General features: G+C 32.2%; 2 protein-coding genes across 10 annotated transcripts in view; both read left to right on the top strand.

Annotated features, from left to right (window-relative positions):
* Window positions 1-9,266, top strand: part of mrps30 (mitochondrial ribosomal protein S30) — a 28,487-nt gene extending 19,221 nt beyond the window's left edge. Inside the window, 2 exon segments of one of the 2 annotated variants that reach the window (NM_001089371.1) lie at window positions 8,332-8,508; window positions 8,943-9,266. In NM_001089371.1, coding sequence (NP_001082840.1) covers window positions 8,332-8,508; window positions 8,943-9,205 — 440 coding nt within the window. In that variant the 3' untranslated portion in view covers window positions 9,206-9,266. 2 annotated transcript variants of the gene reach the window in all.
* A 7,283-nt stretch (window positions 9,267-16,549) lies between these two features.
* Window positions 16,550-17,050, top strand: part of zfpl1 (zinc finger protein-like 1) — a 32,139-nt gene continuing 31,638 nt past the window's right edge. For 5 of the 8 annotated variants that reach the window (XM_087251489.1, XM_087251492.1, XM_087251490.1 and 2 more), the window contains 1 exon segment: window positions 16,550-16,578. The gene's annotated coding sequence lies outside the window, so the exon portion shown is untranslated. 8 annotated transcript variants of the gene reach the window in all.

Genomic DNA, 17,050 nt, shown 5'->3' with positions numbered 1-17,050 from the left:
GGAACTAAATTATTAAAACTAAACTTGCAGGACTTCGTTTATGTCCTGCGGCAACTTTATTTTTATAACACTTTTTTTTTGCCCCGAGTCTGGGAAAGATGGCTTGCCGTCATTACACCGATCGCACACGAGTTACATGCGTCAAACACATAAATAAATAAATAAATAAGGGAAAGAAAACATCTAACCTTATAGGCTGAGGTCTTTTTGCTCATAATCGCCCTTATGTTTCCGTTTTAAAGGCTGTTGCATAATACAATTTTAATTTATAAGTGACTTTGTTGCGTCCCCTTGATGTTTCAATAACGCATAATAATCTATACACCATATTAAAGACAACAGAAAGACATAAATCTTTACAAATTACCTGTCCCCTTTTGTAGACTCAAAACAAGTGTCAAATCTTGAAAAAATTGCCTGAGCCATATTAAAATATAATTTAAAGAATTACATTATCGGATAAAACCGCATTAAATAAATAAACCAATATAAAACAAGCAAAAGCAAGCTATAACAGTTTAGGTAGGTCTATGTAGCCTTCATAAATGAAACTGTTAAAGTCAAATTAAACTTTTATTTTACAAGATATATTTTTTTTAAAGATTTTAGATATTTTCTAAAAACAATAAACACCAGAGAAGGTTTAAATAATTATATAGTGGGTACGATGATAATAATTAAATCAAAACAGAGCATTCAAACAGAGCATTTTTTGGCGTGAGTGAAAGCAGAATGCGACCTTTTGATGAATTAGCTCTAACCTTTGACAGTTTTTTTTTCTTTCCGCGGTTATGCGCGCATTATATTTCAAATGCATATGCAAGGTGACTGAAATTGAAATTAAAATACAAAACATACTGGGCCATTAAGTAAAAAACAAAACAACAGTTATACTTTAAAGAGAACTTTAAAGAGAACATTGTTGTTTTGAAACAAAAAAAATAACTGAAAACTATTAAAAATAAACCTGCGAGATATGTCCTGCGGCAAAATTATTTTATGAAGCAGTATTCAACTTAAGCTCTTTAGACCATGCGCCTGACCGTTTCTTAAGCAGGTCGCACACCAGAAGCGCCGCTCGGCGATACACACAGGATACACACATCAGGATACACACACCGGCGCCGCAAGTCGGCGGCTGTCGGCGGCGCCTGGCGACGGCTCAGGACGCAGTTCATTTTTCAGCCGCGCCACAGAGCGCCATCTGATTAGTTTCATGTTAAATATCATTCGAATGTGCGCTTCTGGTGTGCGACCTGCTTTAGTGTTTCACCACATGTCCTTAAATACATAAGGCCTATTTTTATTATTTTTCATTATTCGTTTATTATTATGTACAATAATTGTGACATAAAATTAAATAGTAAAATATAATCAACAACGAAAATGTAAATAAAAAGGTAAATTAAAACATAAATGAAAAGGTCTTGTGTTAGTCCTACCAAAATAGCAAACACTGAAAATCTCTTTACATTTAGGCTAAAAGACTGCTTTAATTTTTTAATTTAGGCATACTTAGAATATTTGTACTGAATGTTTGTGCTTTCATATTAGTTGTCTTTAACTTCTTCAATTCTATTTTTCAAAAAGAATCCTCTTTGCACTTAAAAAGTTTAGAATAACAATAAATCGTGTTAACAAATTTTAAATGATTAATAAAGGAATTATAATGCTTTGACTTATTGTTTAATCTCATTTACAAGCACAATAGCATATTTAAGGCTGCTGTGTGGGCTATTTCTGTCGGTTCGCATCCCGTCCCTTTGCGCCCCCTGGCGGCTCATTCACAAACTGCGGTCATACACTAAAAACAAAGCGGCTCCTATTTTAAACGGCGGCGGTATATGGCGCGGCGGTAATAGTCACTTTGAACTCTCACCTACTGTATTACATTATAGAACTATAAACAAAGGCCCACTGTGACACTTTCATTAATCCCTCTGCTTTACTAACAGTATGTTATCTGCAATATGTTATTCCATTTAGAAATATATTACATTTATGGCACTACAGTCTCAGCTTGTGCAAGTTGTGCTGGTAGTAAAAATTTTTTTGAAGGTATTAAAAAAGGTTATAAAACGTATTAAATTTAACTCAAGAAGTTCTGTATATACCCTGTATTTGCCTCACAGACACGAGAGACATACCTGCATAAATGCTAAAATGTGCAGTTTTAAAATCCCCAAGAAATCAAAACTAATCATATGATTTTGCTCACATTAGTTCACTTTGCCAGTTTTGTGGTGAACGAGAGAATGTAAATAACACTGACAAATTTTGTTTTAGAAACCACCTAAAGTTACAAATAATGGGACATCGAGATGAACTATTTAATCCTTAATTTAATCTTTATGATGTTGTCAGTCATGCAACTGCAGTGTGTACACACCATCACAAAAGGGCTTGCATTCACTAAGATTAAACTAATATTGCAGCTTATGAAAATACAGTTTCTGCTGTTAAGATGACGTATACAAATAAGATACATGCCAATATCTACCTACATGCTCTGTTTGGCCTACTCCTGGATAAGCTTGTTATTATTTTGGCACTATATTTTGTCCAGGGCAGTTTCATTATTGCACTTTTCATTGCAGATTCTTAAACTTAGCAGTCTAAAGGGCACTTCCTTGCCGATTTAAGTTATTTATTGTGTAATTCACACAATAGAGTGAGTGCTGCTCAGGATAAGCAGAAGACGGAAACATTTTTTTCCTTTTTTACACAATTTAAGTGTTTATTGAAGTTGTATTCATTTGTCTGGTAATATTGATAATTATAAAAAGTAATATTGATGACAACTCAAGTGTCGTGGTGGCGTAGTGGGTAGCATGATTGCCTCACAGCAAGAAGGTCACTGGTTCAAGTTCCAGCTGGGTCTGTTGGCATTTCTGTGTGGAGTTTGCATGTTCTTCCTGTGTTCACATGGGTTTCCTCCGGGTGCTTCGGTTTCCCCCCACAGTCCAAAGACATGCACTATAGGTGAATTGAATTTGCTGAATTGGCCGTAGTGTATATGTGTGAATATAAGAGTTTATGGGTGTTTCTTAGTGTTTCTTAGTGCAGCTGGAAGAGCATCCGCTGCGTAAAACATATGCTGGATAGGTTGGCGGTTTATTCCGCTGTGCCGACCCCTGATTAATAACTAAGCCGAAAAGAAAATGAATGAATTGATGAAAGCTTACAAACTATGCCTTTCATTTAATTTGTTATGTGAATTTTTAAAAAGCAATGCACATAAAATATCATAAAAGTTTGGTACTACACTCAAATAGCTCAATTTTTAATTTTAGAGATATCAACTATAGCTAGAAAGAGACCTAACTTAAGATCCATCATCCAATAACTGAATTTATTTTTTCTCCATTTTTGGGTTAACTATCCTAATAAATCTATGCTCCAAAGTATTCAACAATTTAAGTTGAAATGTCATATTGCACTTTTTTTTTAAATGGCACAATGGCTTAAAATGTGAACAAGTATGTACAGCATATATAAACGTAAATTACTGTGGTTATTAGATGCTGGAAAACTATAAAAATGCACCTTGAAAGTGCTTGAAAAGTTCTGGAATTTGAAGTTGGAAAAGGTCTAGGAACCCTTAACTTTTCTAAAACCCCTTTACCGATTTTTCTGAGTAAAATGCATAATTTACTACACCGATTCAGCCATTGGTAGAAAAAACAAACCACATCCATCTTTTGTTTATTTAAAATTCATTTTCTCTAGGAATTGCCACAATATGAAAAAATAACGATTGCAGCTTCCGGTTCATGGGGACTTTAAATGGGCCAACTCATTTTAAAAACAAATGTTGTTTGGTTTAGTAACACTTATGAAAAAATGCAATGCAGAATTCTCTGTCTAAGCTCATTAGCCAACTGATTAATTCCCACCATCTGTATTAAAACAAAATTCATCACTCAAACAAGTAGTACTTAGGAATACACAGTCCCTCTGATTAAGAAAAAATTGATCTCTAGCCCACCCTGAAATGGAACATTGGTATAAAGTGATTCTGCATCCATATTAACTAGGACAACAACATCATGTCATTTAACATTAATTAATTTAATGATGACAATTCTGTGTCTATGATAAAATTAGGTAAAAAACTAACTAAAGGTTGTGAGTGAAATTAACAAAGGCCAAAATGTTTTCTGTAAGTGACCCAATAGCTGCCACCATAGGTCGCCCAAAGGGGATATTTTTACACATTCCCCCACTCTTCTCACATTAAGGATTTATTAAAGAGCCTGGTTTTTAAAACTAAACTGATTTAAATTCTTTAGTATTAGATGACCTGGCATAATTCCCATTAAAAAATTGGCTAAGCCAAAAAAATTTTTTAATTTTTGATTAGTGGTGCCGTGAGTGAGATGGAGAAAGTTCAAAACAAGGTCCGCTTGTATGCTTCAGCCCCAAAACACAAACTGGTCTGTTGAATAAAATAATGATATAAACAAAATTACAGTGAAATATTCACAGTTTCAGAGTAGCCTATTTTAGGCTAAATAATTTTTTCTGTTAATGGCAAACCATATTGCGTACGTCAGTTTTACTTTTTTTAATTTAATCAACTACTTTTGCCACAATGCGCCTGGCTTTACAAACTATTCGCAGGACTTAAAGTATTCATCTCAGAAGAATGAACTCAGTCGGAAGGATGAGAGAACAATAACTCATTGTGAGAATAATCTTAGGGAGCGATGCAGATTGCATCTGCAGAGCCAGGGTGTGACACTGTTTCAATTTACTATAATCTTCTATGTGAAGCTGCTTTGACACAATCTACATTGTAAAAGCGTTGTACAAATAAAGGTGAATTGAATTGACACAGCATGCAGCCTTCTGGTATCTGCAAACACTTTCAAAATTGAGCAGCACAAAGGGAAGAAATCAGTGCGTTGAGGATCTGTCCAATGTATTATTGAGCATTTTCTAATTTAAAATTGCAGGTACACCTACTTTGTATGTGAAGAGCAGGTAATAACCCTCTACGCTAATGTTTCAAATGCGATCTTATCTAACAGACACAGTGCAACATGGTTAAGAAACAGCAATGAACTCCTTGTTGCAGGTCTAAATAAACAGATTTAATGCAAAACTAAATCCATTTCTCCACTTATTATTTAAACTAACAGGAACAAATAGTCTTGGAGAAAGTTTTGCAAACACAGTTTGAGTTGTGAATGAATGAAGAATGATTGATAGGCGCAGTGGATAGATGCGCTGCAGTGAGCATGAATTTAAGCACTTCATATTCATCTGTGCTTCACGTTAAACTATAGAATTACTTCAGAATATTTGGGAAATAGGAGGCCTGCATGACAACTTTCTAGTGCATGATTAATAGGCTACCTTCATGGCTTAGTTGGCTTATATCGGATTTGGATTGGTACCAGCTGGCCGATACCTGATCCAGCAAAAATATGCAGTATCGAACCGATATCCAATCTAAGTATTGGGATCGGTGCATCCCTACTTGTGATTGATATTTACAATGTGAAGCTTTTGGGATTTTTACTTGAGACACGTCATCTCCAAGAGTATAAATGAAGGATTTTGATCAATTTATTTTAGAAGTAATTAATGTTTAGTGTTTAATGTTTATAATTTCTTTAATGTTTAGTTTGGTGTGTTTGGGTATAATGCACGAATTTTGAGTTTGTTATCAATTCCTAACATTGTCAGTTCTTCTCACGTGACGAATGGCCATTTTACAGTTGTATGTGTCTGCCAAGACTTTTGACAAGAACCTCAACCACGTCTCATTAACTGCATGGACAGTTCTTTACAGTCAGCTCTAGGGTTAGGCGATGTCGACTAATTTGGCATTGTACTGTAGGAGTCCATCTATTAGCTTAATGACGAAACTAACAGCATGGTCGAAGGTTTAATGCATGTAAGCCTTTTCTAGTGCTTATGAAAAGGATTTTATTATTTATTAGAATGAATTTTTATTAGTTTTTTTAGCTCCGAATTCAATCTGACTCCAATTTAAATGATCCTAAAATTTAGATTATACTTCTAATTGTAAGAACGGATCACATTCATCATTTATGATTTAATTTAGAGTTTTGATATTTTCTGAGGTCCGATATTCTAATTGTACGTTCATTAGGGACCAACATCGCTCAGAGTTCCATGCCCCGGGTTTGCGCATCTTCTCACTTAACTCACTTTCACTTCTCATTTTCAACTTCTCACTCTCACTTCTCACTTTCTCAAAACTTAACATTTTATTTGTCAGGTAAAATTGTATTCTGCCAATTACATAATAAATCATCAGGAAGCCAATTCAGAGATGAGACTAACAATATAACATCCATTAATCAAAGATAAATCAAAGAATTATAGATGCACACCTGACCAGAGAAATACATTGCAGCATAAGTCTCAGAGATGCTGCAATGGGGTGTCTTTTTACAAGACCTCCCCCTGTCCTATACCACATGTTACCTTATATACTCAAGTCAAAACAAACAGCCATAAATTCAAGACAATAGAGGTGTCACAGAAACCCTGGCCTGGTGAATTTGAGGACTTAACCATCTCTGAGGAGGGAGAACATCTTATCAAGATCTTATAGAAGTCAAAAACCAAATCATTATATACCAGTGAAATATTACTGTAAAATTAAAACCACTTTACTAATCACACAGAGACATTTAAAATGATACCAAACATGAATATAGTGCTGCAAGATACACCATATTAAAACCTTAAACATTTTATGTGAAATGTGCTCTAATCAGAAGGTAACATAAGGGTCAAGAAGGGGGGCTTGGGGTGAAAGTACAGGATACATTCCTGCATTCTTCCCTGATGTAGTGTGTCTCTGTTTCTCCTGCCTGTGTTTGCATTGTTAACAGTGATTTGAATAGAACAGTGGAACAGTTGGTTTCTTCATCACTTCTCAGATTTGAAAGTGCATTGGAACATTGCATCTTGTCTCATGAAATTCCATAACAGTTCTCAGGGTCTGATATTTTGGATCCTTACAGTACGATGTCGAATGTGAAACATTACAATGGACGATGGCATCATCGTCATAAGCGACGGTGAATTAATTATTTATGAATAATTAATTAATTCATAATGAACTTATTATTTGTAGCCTAATGTTTCAACTACTTGACCTGCATGCTCTTTGTTTTACCCATAACCAAATCATAGTGTGCTGATGCTGTGACACGTCATCTGATAGATTCAAAAGACCAAAGAGTCGTTAGATAGAGACAAGATTATTTAAATATCACATGTAACAACTGTAGTGAGACGCCATCCAGCGGTACATACTTGATAAACTGTCTGACGTTCATTGTTCTCTGGGCTAACTGCTGGAGCTCAGACGCTACAGCACATGACAGAGTGTTTGTGTTTGTTTTTGTGTGTGTGTGTGTGTGTGTGTGTGTGTGTGTGTGTGTGTGTGTGTGTGTGTGTGTGTGTGTGTGTGTGTGGTCACGTGATGTGCATTTCCAGCGGTATAATGTGGAAGGAGGGCTTATCAGAAATGCTAGGTGAAACGCCAGTGTGGACAAGGATCGTTTTTCTTATAAAATGCAATTTTAAAACTAAGACGTATTAGTGTAATCGGGGCCATGTGTATTTTTCACAAGCGCGATGATGCTGCGATAGGGGCAGGGCGGAGGACCCCAATGCCAGCTCAGCATTGTGTCTGTCAACACAACCCTAATTAGCACTGATACTTCCCATAGCAATAGTTCAATAGATTGCTTAAACTTTGTGAAAAAGATAGCAACATTGCTAAACGCAATACATGTGGCAAGGATATTTTTTGTGCAAGGGAGGAAATAACTCTACTGCGCAACATTTGCTTTAACACAGCATTGATCTAAAGGGATGCTGATTATTAATTTGTCCAGTCACATTGGTATTTTTTAGTATTTGGTTATCCTCAAATTAGGGGTAGGTTTATGTGTACGGTTTAAATGCAAGCCACCTTTTAAATTCAGATCAGATCAAACTAATTGAAATGAATGGGTAGGGTTTGAGAGCATGCCAGCTTTTAAAAACCCTACATTTTCATTTTCAAATCATCATATGTATATAATATATAAACATATGTAAAAACATTGTTAATAATAATTTTTCGTTGACAGGCAAAATTTAGATGGAGGAATATTATAAGTATTAATTATGATTTTCCTCTATCTGAATTTTGCATGCCAACGATTACGCCATGTCCATACAACCTATTAACAAGAATTTGACCACCAGATCAAACTACTTAAAGTAATTGTGGTAGCACACAGCTTCGTGTGAACAATATATTAAGTTTTTGGTTTGGTTTGCTTTACCCCACAGGCACCAAACTGGAAGACCCTTGCTGCTATGGTCACACACAGTTTCACATTGTTCCTGATAGGTTTTGCAGAGATAACATGAACAAGAGAGGCCTCTCTAATCAGGTGGAGGTGTCACTGAGAGCAAATGCAATTGCCAGCCTTTTCGCATGGACTGGGGCTCAGGCTATGTATCAAGGTTAGTCATTTTTAATAATATCAGCATTCTTATAAAACCAATTCTAATTTGAAATTATCTTGTTTTTATCTTTGTTGTTGGACAATGACTTTTAAAGGCACAATATTTAAGAAATTTGTGAAATTTGTGAAAGGCACAATATTTAAGAAATTTGTCTTAAAGTAGAAGTTATGCAATTACATTATCCCATGGACGTATTAAGCCAGAGAAATTCCCATTTTAAATATAGCTAAAATGGCACTATTCTCAGTTTCTGTATGTAGAAACTATGGTAAAATAGCTGGACAAATGCAGAAGTGATAGTTATAAAATGTTTAGCCTGATGTTGTTGTGTCATTTTAAGTAATTGGGGACCTTACCTCATCATTTATTTTGAAAATGTGATAAATTATATATTGTGTCTTTAATTACTAAATGTGTTTTGTTTTGACAAGGCTTTTGGGCTGAAGACGATGTGAGCAGGCCGTTTGTGTCTCAGGCTGTCATCACAGATGGACAGTTCTTCTCATTTTTCTGCTATCAGCTCAATACTCTTGCTTTGAGTCCAAGGGCTGATGGCCAAAATGGCAGGATAAACTTATGCTGGGGCACAGAAAGCATGGGTTTATATGAGAGGGTCACTGACGGGGATGTGCTGGGCTGGAATGAAGCCCTCTTACGGCTGCTGCTGCAGTTTTTATTGAACAAACCACAGTGATTCTGAAGCTTTTAATTGTGATTTGATTGATTTGACTCTTAATAAACAATATATACAGCTACATGTTGTCTACAATTTTAAAGGTCACTCCCTCACTTTCCTTGGGCTTATTTCATGATTTATCAGTGGTTGCCAAAGTGGAACAAACTGCCAATTACTCTGGCACAGGGCTTTACATTAACACTCACCAAATGCGGGTAGATTTCAGCAGTGGCGGGTAAGACAGACACTCCCACTAGCCACTTTGGCTGGTTAAAAATAATTTTCCCAGATAATAATTCTTAAAAGCAGGGTTCAACAATAAGGATGTTCCAATGTGCATGCACGACTGACAAAAATAATTGCGTTCGCAACTTTGCTCGAGCAAAGCAGGTGAATTCCGAATGAGAGGATAATCACTCGCCCTAACGGCAGAGGTGATGTGCGCGATTGTTTAGAACGGTTGCGCACTCCCGTTTCCTTTCGTGAAGCATATGTGTCTAGAAACACAACTGATGTGATCGGTTCTCTTTCAAATAGACTACACAAAAAGTTATGAACATGCACCCAAAGTCTTGCTGCTTTCAAGAGTTCCAGAGTTGGCTTATAGTAAGAAGTGCCAGTTGCTTTCGCTTTACCCATTCTTTGAACAGATTATTTAAGGATCAAACATTTCCTCTGTGTGTGATCATCCTTTTATTATCACACGGTATGTTTTTACCTGCTTTCTTATGTGTTAATTTGGTTTAATTATCATTTTTTTACAATAACATCGCTTTAATGGGAGATTAATTCCCCATTTGTGTGTAGTTAACTGGTGATCTGGGACCTTTAGCCAGGACAGATTTCTGTGCATACGTTTGGTAAATAAAAAGTATAGTATACAGCTATATTTTGCTTGTTTTGACACATTTAAAATTTGTAGCTAAGAAATTATTAAATTTTTATGTTGGGTGTGGTCAGAGATATAAATTTGGTAAATCCTTCATTTTGAGCTCTGAAAATTATGTGAAATAAAAACTAACTGTAATGCTATGAATCCATAATCCATTTTTTCATGATTATTCAGCAAGCTCATTCACGACACAAAAAGTGAAATGAATCAGGAGGCATGTGGAGATAATGCAAAATCTAAATCAAGTAATTTTATCATGTCAAAGTCATATTTATGTATATAATATTATAGTATATTTTCCCAACAAAATTGTGGCTAGTGAAAAAGACGAGTGGCTAGTAATGTTGGAAAACTACCAGCCACAGTGGCTGGTGATCAAAAACGTTAATGTCAAGCCCTGCTCTGGCATATATATTTTTTGAGCTGCAGATGCCTGTCCAGCAGCAACCACTGAAGGTACAGTAACTCGTGAACCGCCAGTGCTGGGAAACGCGTATTCACTCTCAATTACACTGACACACACACACACAATTATACACTATGGACAGTTTAGTTTATCCAGTTCAGCTATACCGCATATCTTTGAACTGTGGAGTATACCGGAGCACACGGATGAAACCAAAGAGAACACTGGGAGAACATGACAAACTCACAAAGAAATGTCTCATGGTCTAAACTCAAACCAGCTACCTTCTTACTGTGAGGCAACACTAAACACTGTAAAACCATACCGCCAATTATAAATGTTGATGTTTAAATAGTTTTTTTTTTATTTATAGGATTTACTGTAGATGCAAAAAAAATAGATCAGTACAATGTTGTTGTTGTTTTTTTTTTTTTTACATTTCCATTCAAACATAACTCTGGTATATTGATATACTGATAATAAACATCCAGGCAAAGGTATTTTCTGTATCTTTTTACTTTTAATCAAAGTACTCAGATAAAAAAAAAAGTATTTTGGTGAGAATACATTTACCTTATATCATGTTATGACTATGGAAGTCTTAAGAGGCCATGCATTCAAATATTTTTTCTTGAGAAAACTAGTGATCTCAACATAGTTTTATCATGAGCACAAATTTTTTGTCTTTCATGTATTATTATTTATAATTATCAATATTATTAATTATTTGGCCCAATGTATGACCACCAAATTCTACCTAATTCGGCCTTTAAAACAATCTTCCACATGTAACTTAATGATTGTATGAAGAAAGAACAACATGAGTGTTTTGCTAGAGCAGCAGAGTCTGCACAATTCGCGTAACACGTATTAAGAGAGTTCGGAGCAGCCAATTATGCTAATAATTAATGTATCATCAATCAAATTCATGACTATTAATGTATATGATTATAATTAATAATTATTTACTAATTATCCCTTAACTGTACTCATTTTAGAGTATAAGTGCAAAAATTGTTGCATGAATTGGATTATAAAGAATTTTTTTTGTTTATTTTTTTATTTGATTGTCCTTTCTGCAAGTTATTTTCAGTTACTTTTAAGAAGTGAAAGCTGCAAATAATGTGATATGCGTAACATAGTAGAATAAGCTGAAACTGAACTTTTTTTATGTCGAGATAGAGAAAACAAGACAAAAAATATTTTAATGTATCTTAGGACTTCCATATATTTTTATTGAGTAAAATGTAATGCAAATAACTTGGCATCTTTACATTATTAAAAAAAAAACAAATTATATAATGCATTACATAAAAATAATTAATAACTAAATAAAATAAATGAAAAGGACAAGGGCTTTTCCTGCAATTTATACTTTTCTACCAAAGAAGATTAATTGCACTTTTGTTTTTGTTTCCTAAGGGCATTTATGTAAGAATCTCAGTTCTAAAAGGCACAAAATATTAGTTTCACCTTAAAATATTTTGATTTGTGTATGTAGAATTTTCCAAGCTTTGTTGTTGATTAAGAAGGCATCTTTTTTTTTACTATCCATAACAAGTAAATTTATAAATTATGTCATTCACATTAAAGATCCTTATGTGTGGAATCTTTGGGTAAACCGGTCATAAACATCTGACCATAATGCATCCACATATATATAGAAAAAAACAAATATGTTGTTTCAATATCATCACAAAACACATTTATTAGACTCATCCCCAAATCTAACTAAATATTCACTTGACAGATACATCCCACTTATAGCTTTAAAATAATCTACTTTGGTTTTTGTAGATTTTTGTAATATTTATTTCAAAGTATGAATGGTGTTTTTTGAGAATTTATGTAAAATTGCATTTCTGTAAATTAGAGGGAATTCAATGTTGGTAAATAGATTCACAGCTTAAAACTAATTATATACCTCTTTTTTTAAAATATATAATTCCCTGGGAATATGAATAAATTGGAGCGTGCTGCAGTGACACGCTGCTACAAAAGAGCAATGTGCCTCAACCCAAGGAGAGGGTTCACTTCTCCTCTGCTCCAGACTTGTGGTTATTGCATACTTTGTGGGTATTGACCTGTTGTGTGACATGAGAAGTTAATAAGCTATTTGGTTCAATTTAACTTCTGTCTTTGAAAAAACTTGGTGTTTCTATTGTGGAGCTTTATAGGCAGTGTGTCTGCTTTCGTAGTTGTATTATTTAAAATTATTTTTTTTGTGTGTGGTCTTCAAAAGGTAACTATTGTTTCTTTGTCTGAATATTTGATTTACAATAGGGAGAGAGTGCCGTTTTTATTTTTGTACTTGTTTTACTGTTTGTTCATAGTAAGGGAGTTAAGGAAAGCCTTTGTTGTTTTATTTCTTTTCATTTACCTGGACTAGATTACTTAATAGTTCTCCTAAACTAGTTTTGTTTGTTTTGGTTAATTCTTCTCCTAAAGACTTGTGTATCCTTTATTGTTGATTTAATGAAAACTAAAGATTTAAGGTTACTCTTGTGGTTGTTACACATTTCAGAGGTAGAGGATTAAAGTGTTCCCTCAAATTTTGTTTTTAAACTTTACAATTTTCATTAATTTAGGTCCTTTTCCCTTAAATTCTAAATTTTTGTTTACTTTGTTACTTTCCTTCCCCCACCTTAGACAAAAAAGGGGAAGGAATGTAATAGTTATGATTTAGAAGTGCTTTTTGACATTAAGATGAAATGTTATAATTTACACAGTTGAAAAAAAAAAAAGTAAAAAAAAAAATTAATTTATTAAATGTAAAGTGTGTATAGATAGATAGATAGATAGATAGATAGATAGATAGATAGATAGATAGATAGATAGATAGATAGATAGATAGATAGATAGATAGATAAAGTCAAGTCAAAATTAGATTTATGAAACAACATTTTTCAGCTGTGTGAGAGAAGGCTTCCACACATTTAATCTTATCCCATACTGTTAGTTCTGTCATAGGACTAATAGACTAATAGGCCCCTTACATCTGCCAAAGGAGCTCGACCGCAGCCGCAGAGATCAGATAAGTAAGGAGAACTGAAGAACATCTCTATAACACGTCAAGAAACCTGCCTGCAAAACTTCAGTGCTGGGAAATGGAAGATTACATTTTATAATATTATATTATTCTATATCAGCGAACGTGTATTAGGTAAATCAAATCACATTTAGTTGGCATTATAATCATAATTTTTCTTTCTTTTTATTAGTTGTGTCTGTCTTCCACAAAATAATGATGTACCACATTACCAAACTGAACACACAAACTTTGTTTAAAGACATTACATTTAATAACTAACACATTGATTGATTTATTATTTTGTCTTATTATTATACAACATATTGTATAATATTATTATTATACAATTTGCTAACTGCATATTGTAGTTATTTTATTGAATCATTAATCACGACACATTTTTGTTATTGTCTGTATTCTGCTGCATATTTATCTGTCTGTTTTCATATATTTTAATTCCACTACCATTATGATAATTTACTTTTAATTTACTTTACTGTAAAGAGCTGAAATAAATTTTTGACACTGATCATAACATACTTTACAGCATACATACACTTAGACATCATTAAAACACAAAACATATTACTCCACCCAGAACTTATAATACTTGTGTGTGTGTGTGTGTGTGTATATATATAATATATATATATATATATATATATATATATATATATATATATATATATATATATATATATATATATATATATATATATATATATATATATATATATATATATATATATATATATATATATATATATATATATATATATATATATATATATATATATATATATATATATATATATATATATATATATATATATTTATATATATATTTATATATATATATATATATATATATATATATATATATATATATATATATATATATATATATATATATATATATATATATATATATATATATATATATTTATATATATTTATATTTATATATATATATATATATATATATATATATATATATATATATATATATATATATATATATATATATATATTTATATATATTTATATATATATATTTATATATATTTATATATATATATATATATTTATATATATATATTTATATATATTTATATATATATTTATATATATATATATATATATTTATATATATATATATATATATATATATATATATATATATATATTATATATATATATATATATATATATATATATATATATATATATATATATATATATATATATATAACACTTGTATTTTCACACCTTTGCACACACTAATCTGCAAAACATACACTATAAACAATTTTAGCTTACCCAATTTACCAGTAGCCTACCACATGTCTTTGGACTGTGGGAAAAACTGGAGCACCCGGAGGAAACCCACGCGAACGCAGTGAGATTCTTTCATATACAAAATCTCTTAAAATCTCTTAAGATAATGAAAACAAAAAGTGCAATTAATCTTCGGTCTTTGATAAAAAAAAATTATAAATTACAGTATAAAACGCCAAGTCCTTTTTATTTATTAATTTGTTTTTAGATTTAATTATGTATTTACTTATAATTATTTTATGTAACATTATATGTTCTTTATTTTTCACCTGTTTCCATTTATTTGTAATGTAAAGGTGTACTGATAATGCCAAGTTGTTGTACATTACTGTATGTTCAATTAAAAAAAATACAAACTTTTTTATTTTTGTTATTTTTTTATTGAATGCTTGAAAAACAATAACAACAAATGTCATGAATCAAACAGCAACAATCCAGGGTTTTTTAGTCATTTAGTCCAAGATAAGTGCCAAGTCCTTAATCAAAGTCCTTGTTCGTATTGCTTTTAAGTTGATTGATCCTTCAATACACTCAAAATACATTTTCATTTCAATTTTAAATTTAGGGAAAAAAGGTTTACACTTACAAAACTTGCTCCTGTGAATATGAAATTTGGCCAACAAAAAACAAGGTTCATGAAATAAGTATTATTTTCCTTTTCACAATCATGGAAACCAAAGATAACATTCTTATATGTAAATTCAAAATCTGCCTTCACATAAACTTTTATAAAATCAAGAACATCACACCAAAATGTCATTGAATGAGGGCAAGTCCAAAATAAATGAACAGACGTCTCAGGATTCACTAAGCAAAATGAACAGTTGGTGTTAATATCATTCTTAAGTCTTTTAAGATTAATAGCATCTATAAATCAGTTTAAAGGTAACTTCTCTTATTTTGTTTGTTATAAAAAATTTGTGGGGTAATGACAAACTTTCTTCCAGGAAATATCATTCACAAAACCACTCCAATATGACATCACATTAGGCACAGTAATAGGCAGTTTTTACCAATAAATGTTTTCCAAAGGTCCACTGAATGACAAGTAATTGGAAATGAAAGTCCTTTAAAAAGCATAAAAACACCTTGTGGAATATCATCAGCAACAATAGTCTTTTGGGCTTATAGGAATTCCGTGCTTAACTAAAAATTCAGAGTAGTTACAAAGTAAACCCCTATCGTTAAAAAATTGAGACACATAAATTATATTATTTTTTAAACCAGTTATTGAAGAATAGAGATTTGTTTTTATACAAGATGTTCTTATTATTCCAAATTATGTATGAATAAAGTGTAACATTGTGTTTAAATATGAGGGACCAAGTTAATAACATTTGCCTATGAAAATAGGGCAATTTTATGGGGATTTTCATAATATTATAATTAAACTTAAAAAAAAAAAACTTTAATCCACCTAATTTGGAAAAAAATAAATTAGGGATCAGATTCCATATAGACAATGGGTTATTGAGACAGTTTTTTATATAATTTATTTTAAAGGTATTGTTTAACGTTGTGAAATTAAGAAAGTTTAAGCTTCCATTCTCTAAAGTATTCCCGACAAACAAACTTTTTTTTTTTTAGGGCGTAGTATAATGCGAATTTAGGACGTAACATTATGGTTTAGAAAGCAGCCAGCCAGAGTAAGCGATTAATCTGACGACATTACCCTGCGACGGAAGCGGAAAGGACGTGGCAACAAAGCAACCAAGGGAGAAGTGGTAATGATATTTTGAGAAATACTGAACCATTTGAGAAAGAGTTAATCTCTTTGTCTTGGTATTTGCAACATTTTGTTATCCGATATTTTTTTATTGTCATATGCACACACACGCATATATGAAGTAACGTTATTGTTTTAATAATATGTTTATCAACGTATTTGCGAGCAGCTCCCGTATCAGTAATATTTACATCAATCTTAAACTTTTTATCTATTTCCGATGTAACATGAGACCATTTGTTTACCTTTAGCGTTAGTTAAGTGCAAAGGAAAGCGAATATGTTTAACGTTAAAGGTTTATATTAAATGTTGTATATTACATTTTAAATGCCAGTTTTACATTATAATTAAATTTAAATCAAACACGTAACGTTAACTAGGGTATATGCAAGCATAAACGCATCACATTACATTACATGAATAAATAAGCTTTCCACTGATGTTTAGTTTGTTGGCATTGGACAGCAGTT

The sequence above is a fragment of the Danio rerio genome, chromosome 5 (genome assembly GCF_052040795.2).
Source record: "Danio rerio strain M-AB ecotype USA chromosome 5, GRCz13ab, whole genome shotgun sequence".
NCBI lineage: Eukaryota > Metazoa > Chordata > Actinopteri > Cypriniformes > Danionidae > Danio > Danio rerio.
Note: the sequence above shows the minus strand (reverse complement) of the source record. Positions and strands in the feature narration are given on the sequence as shown.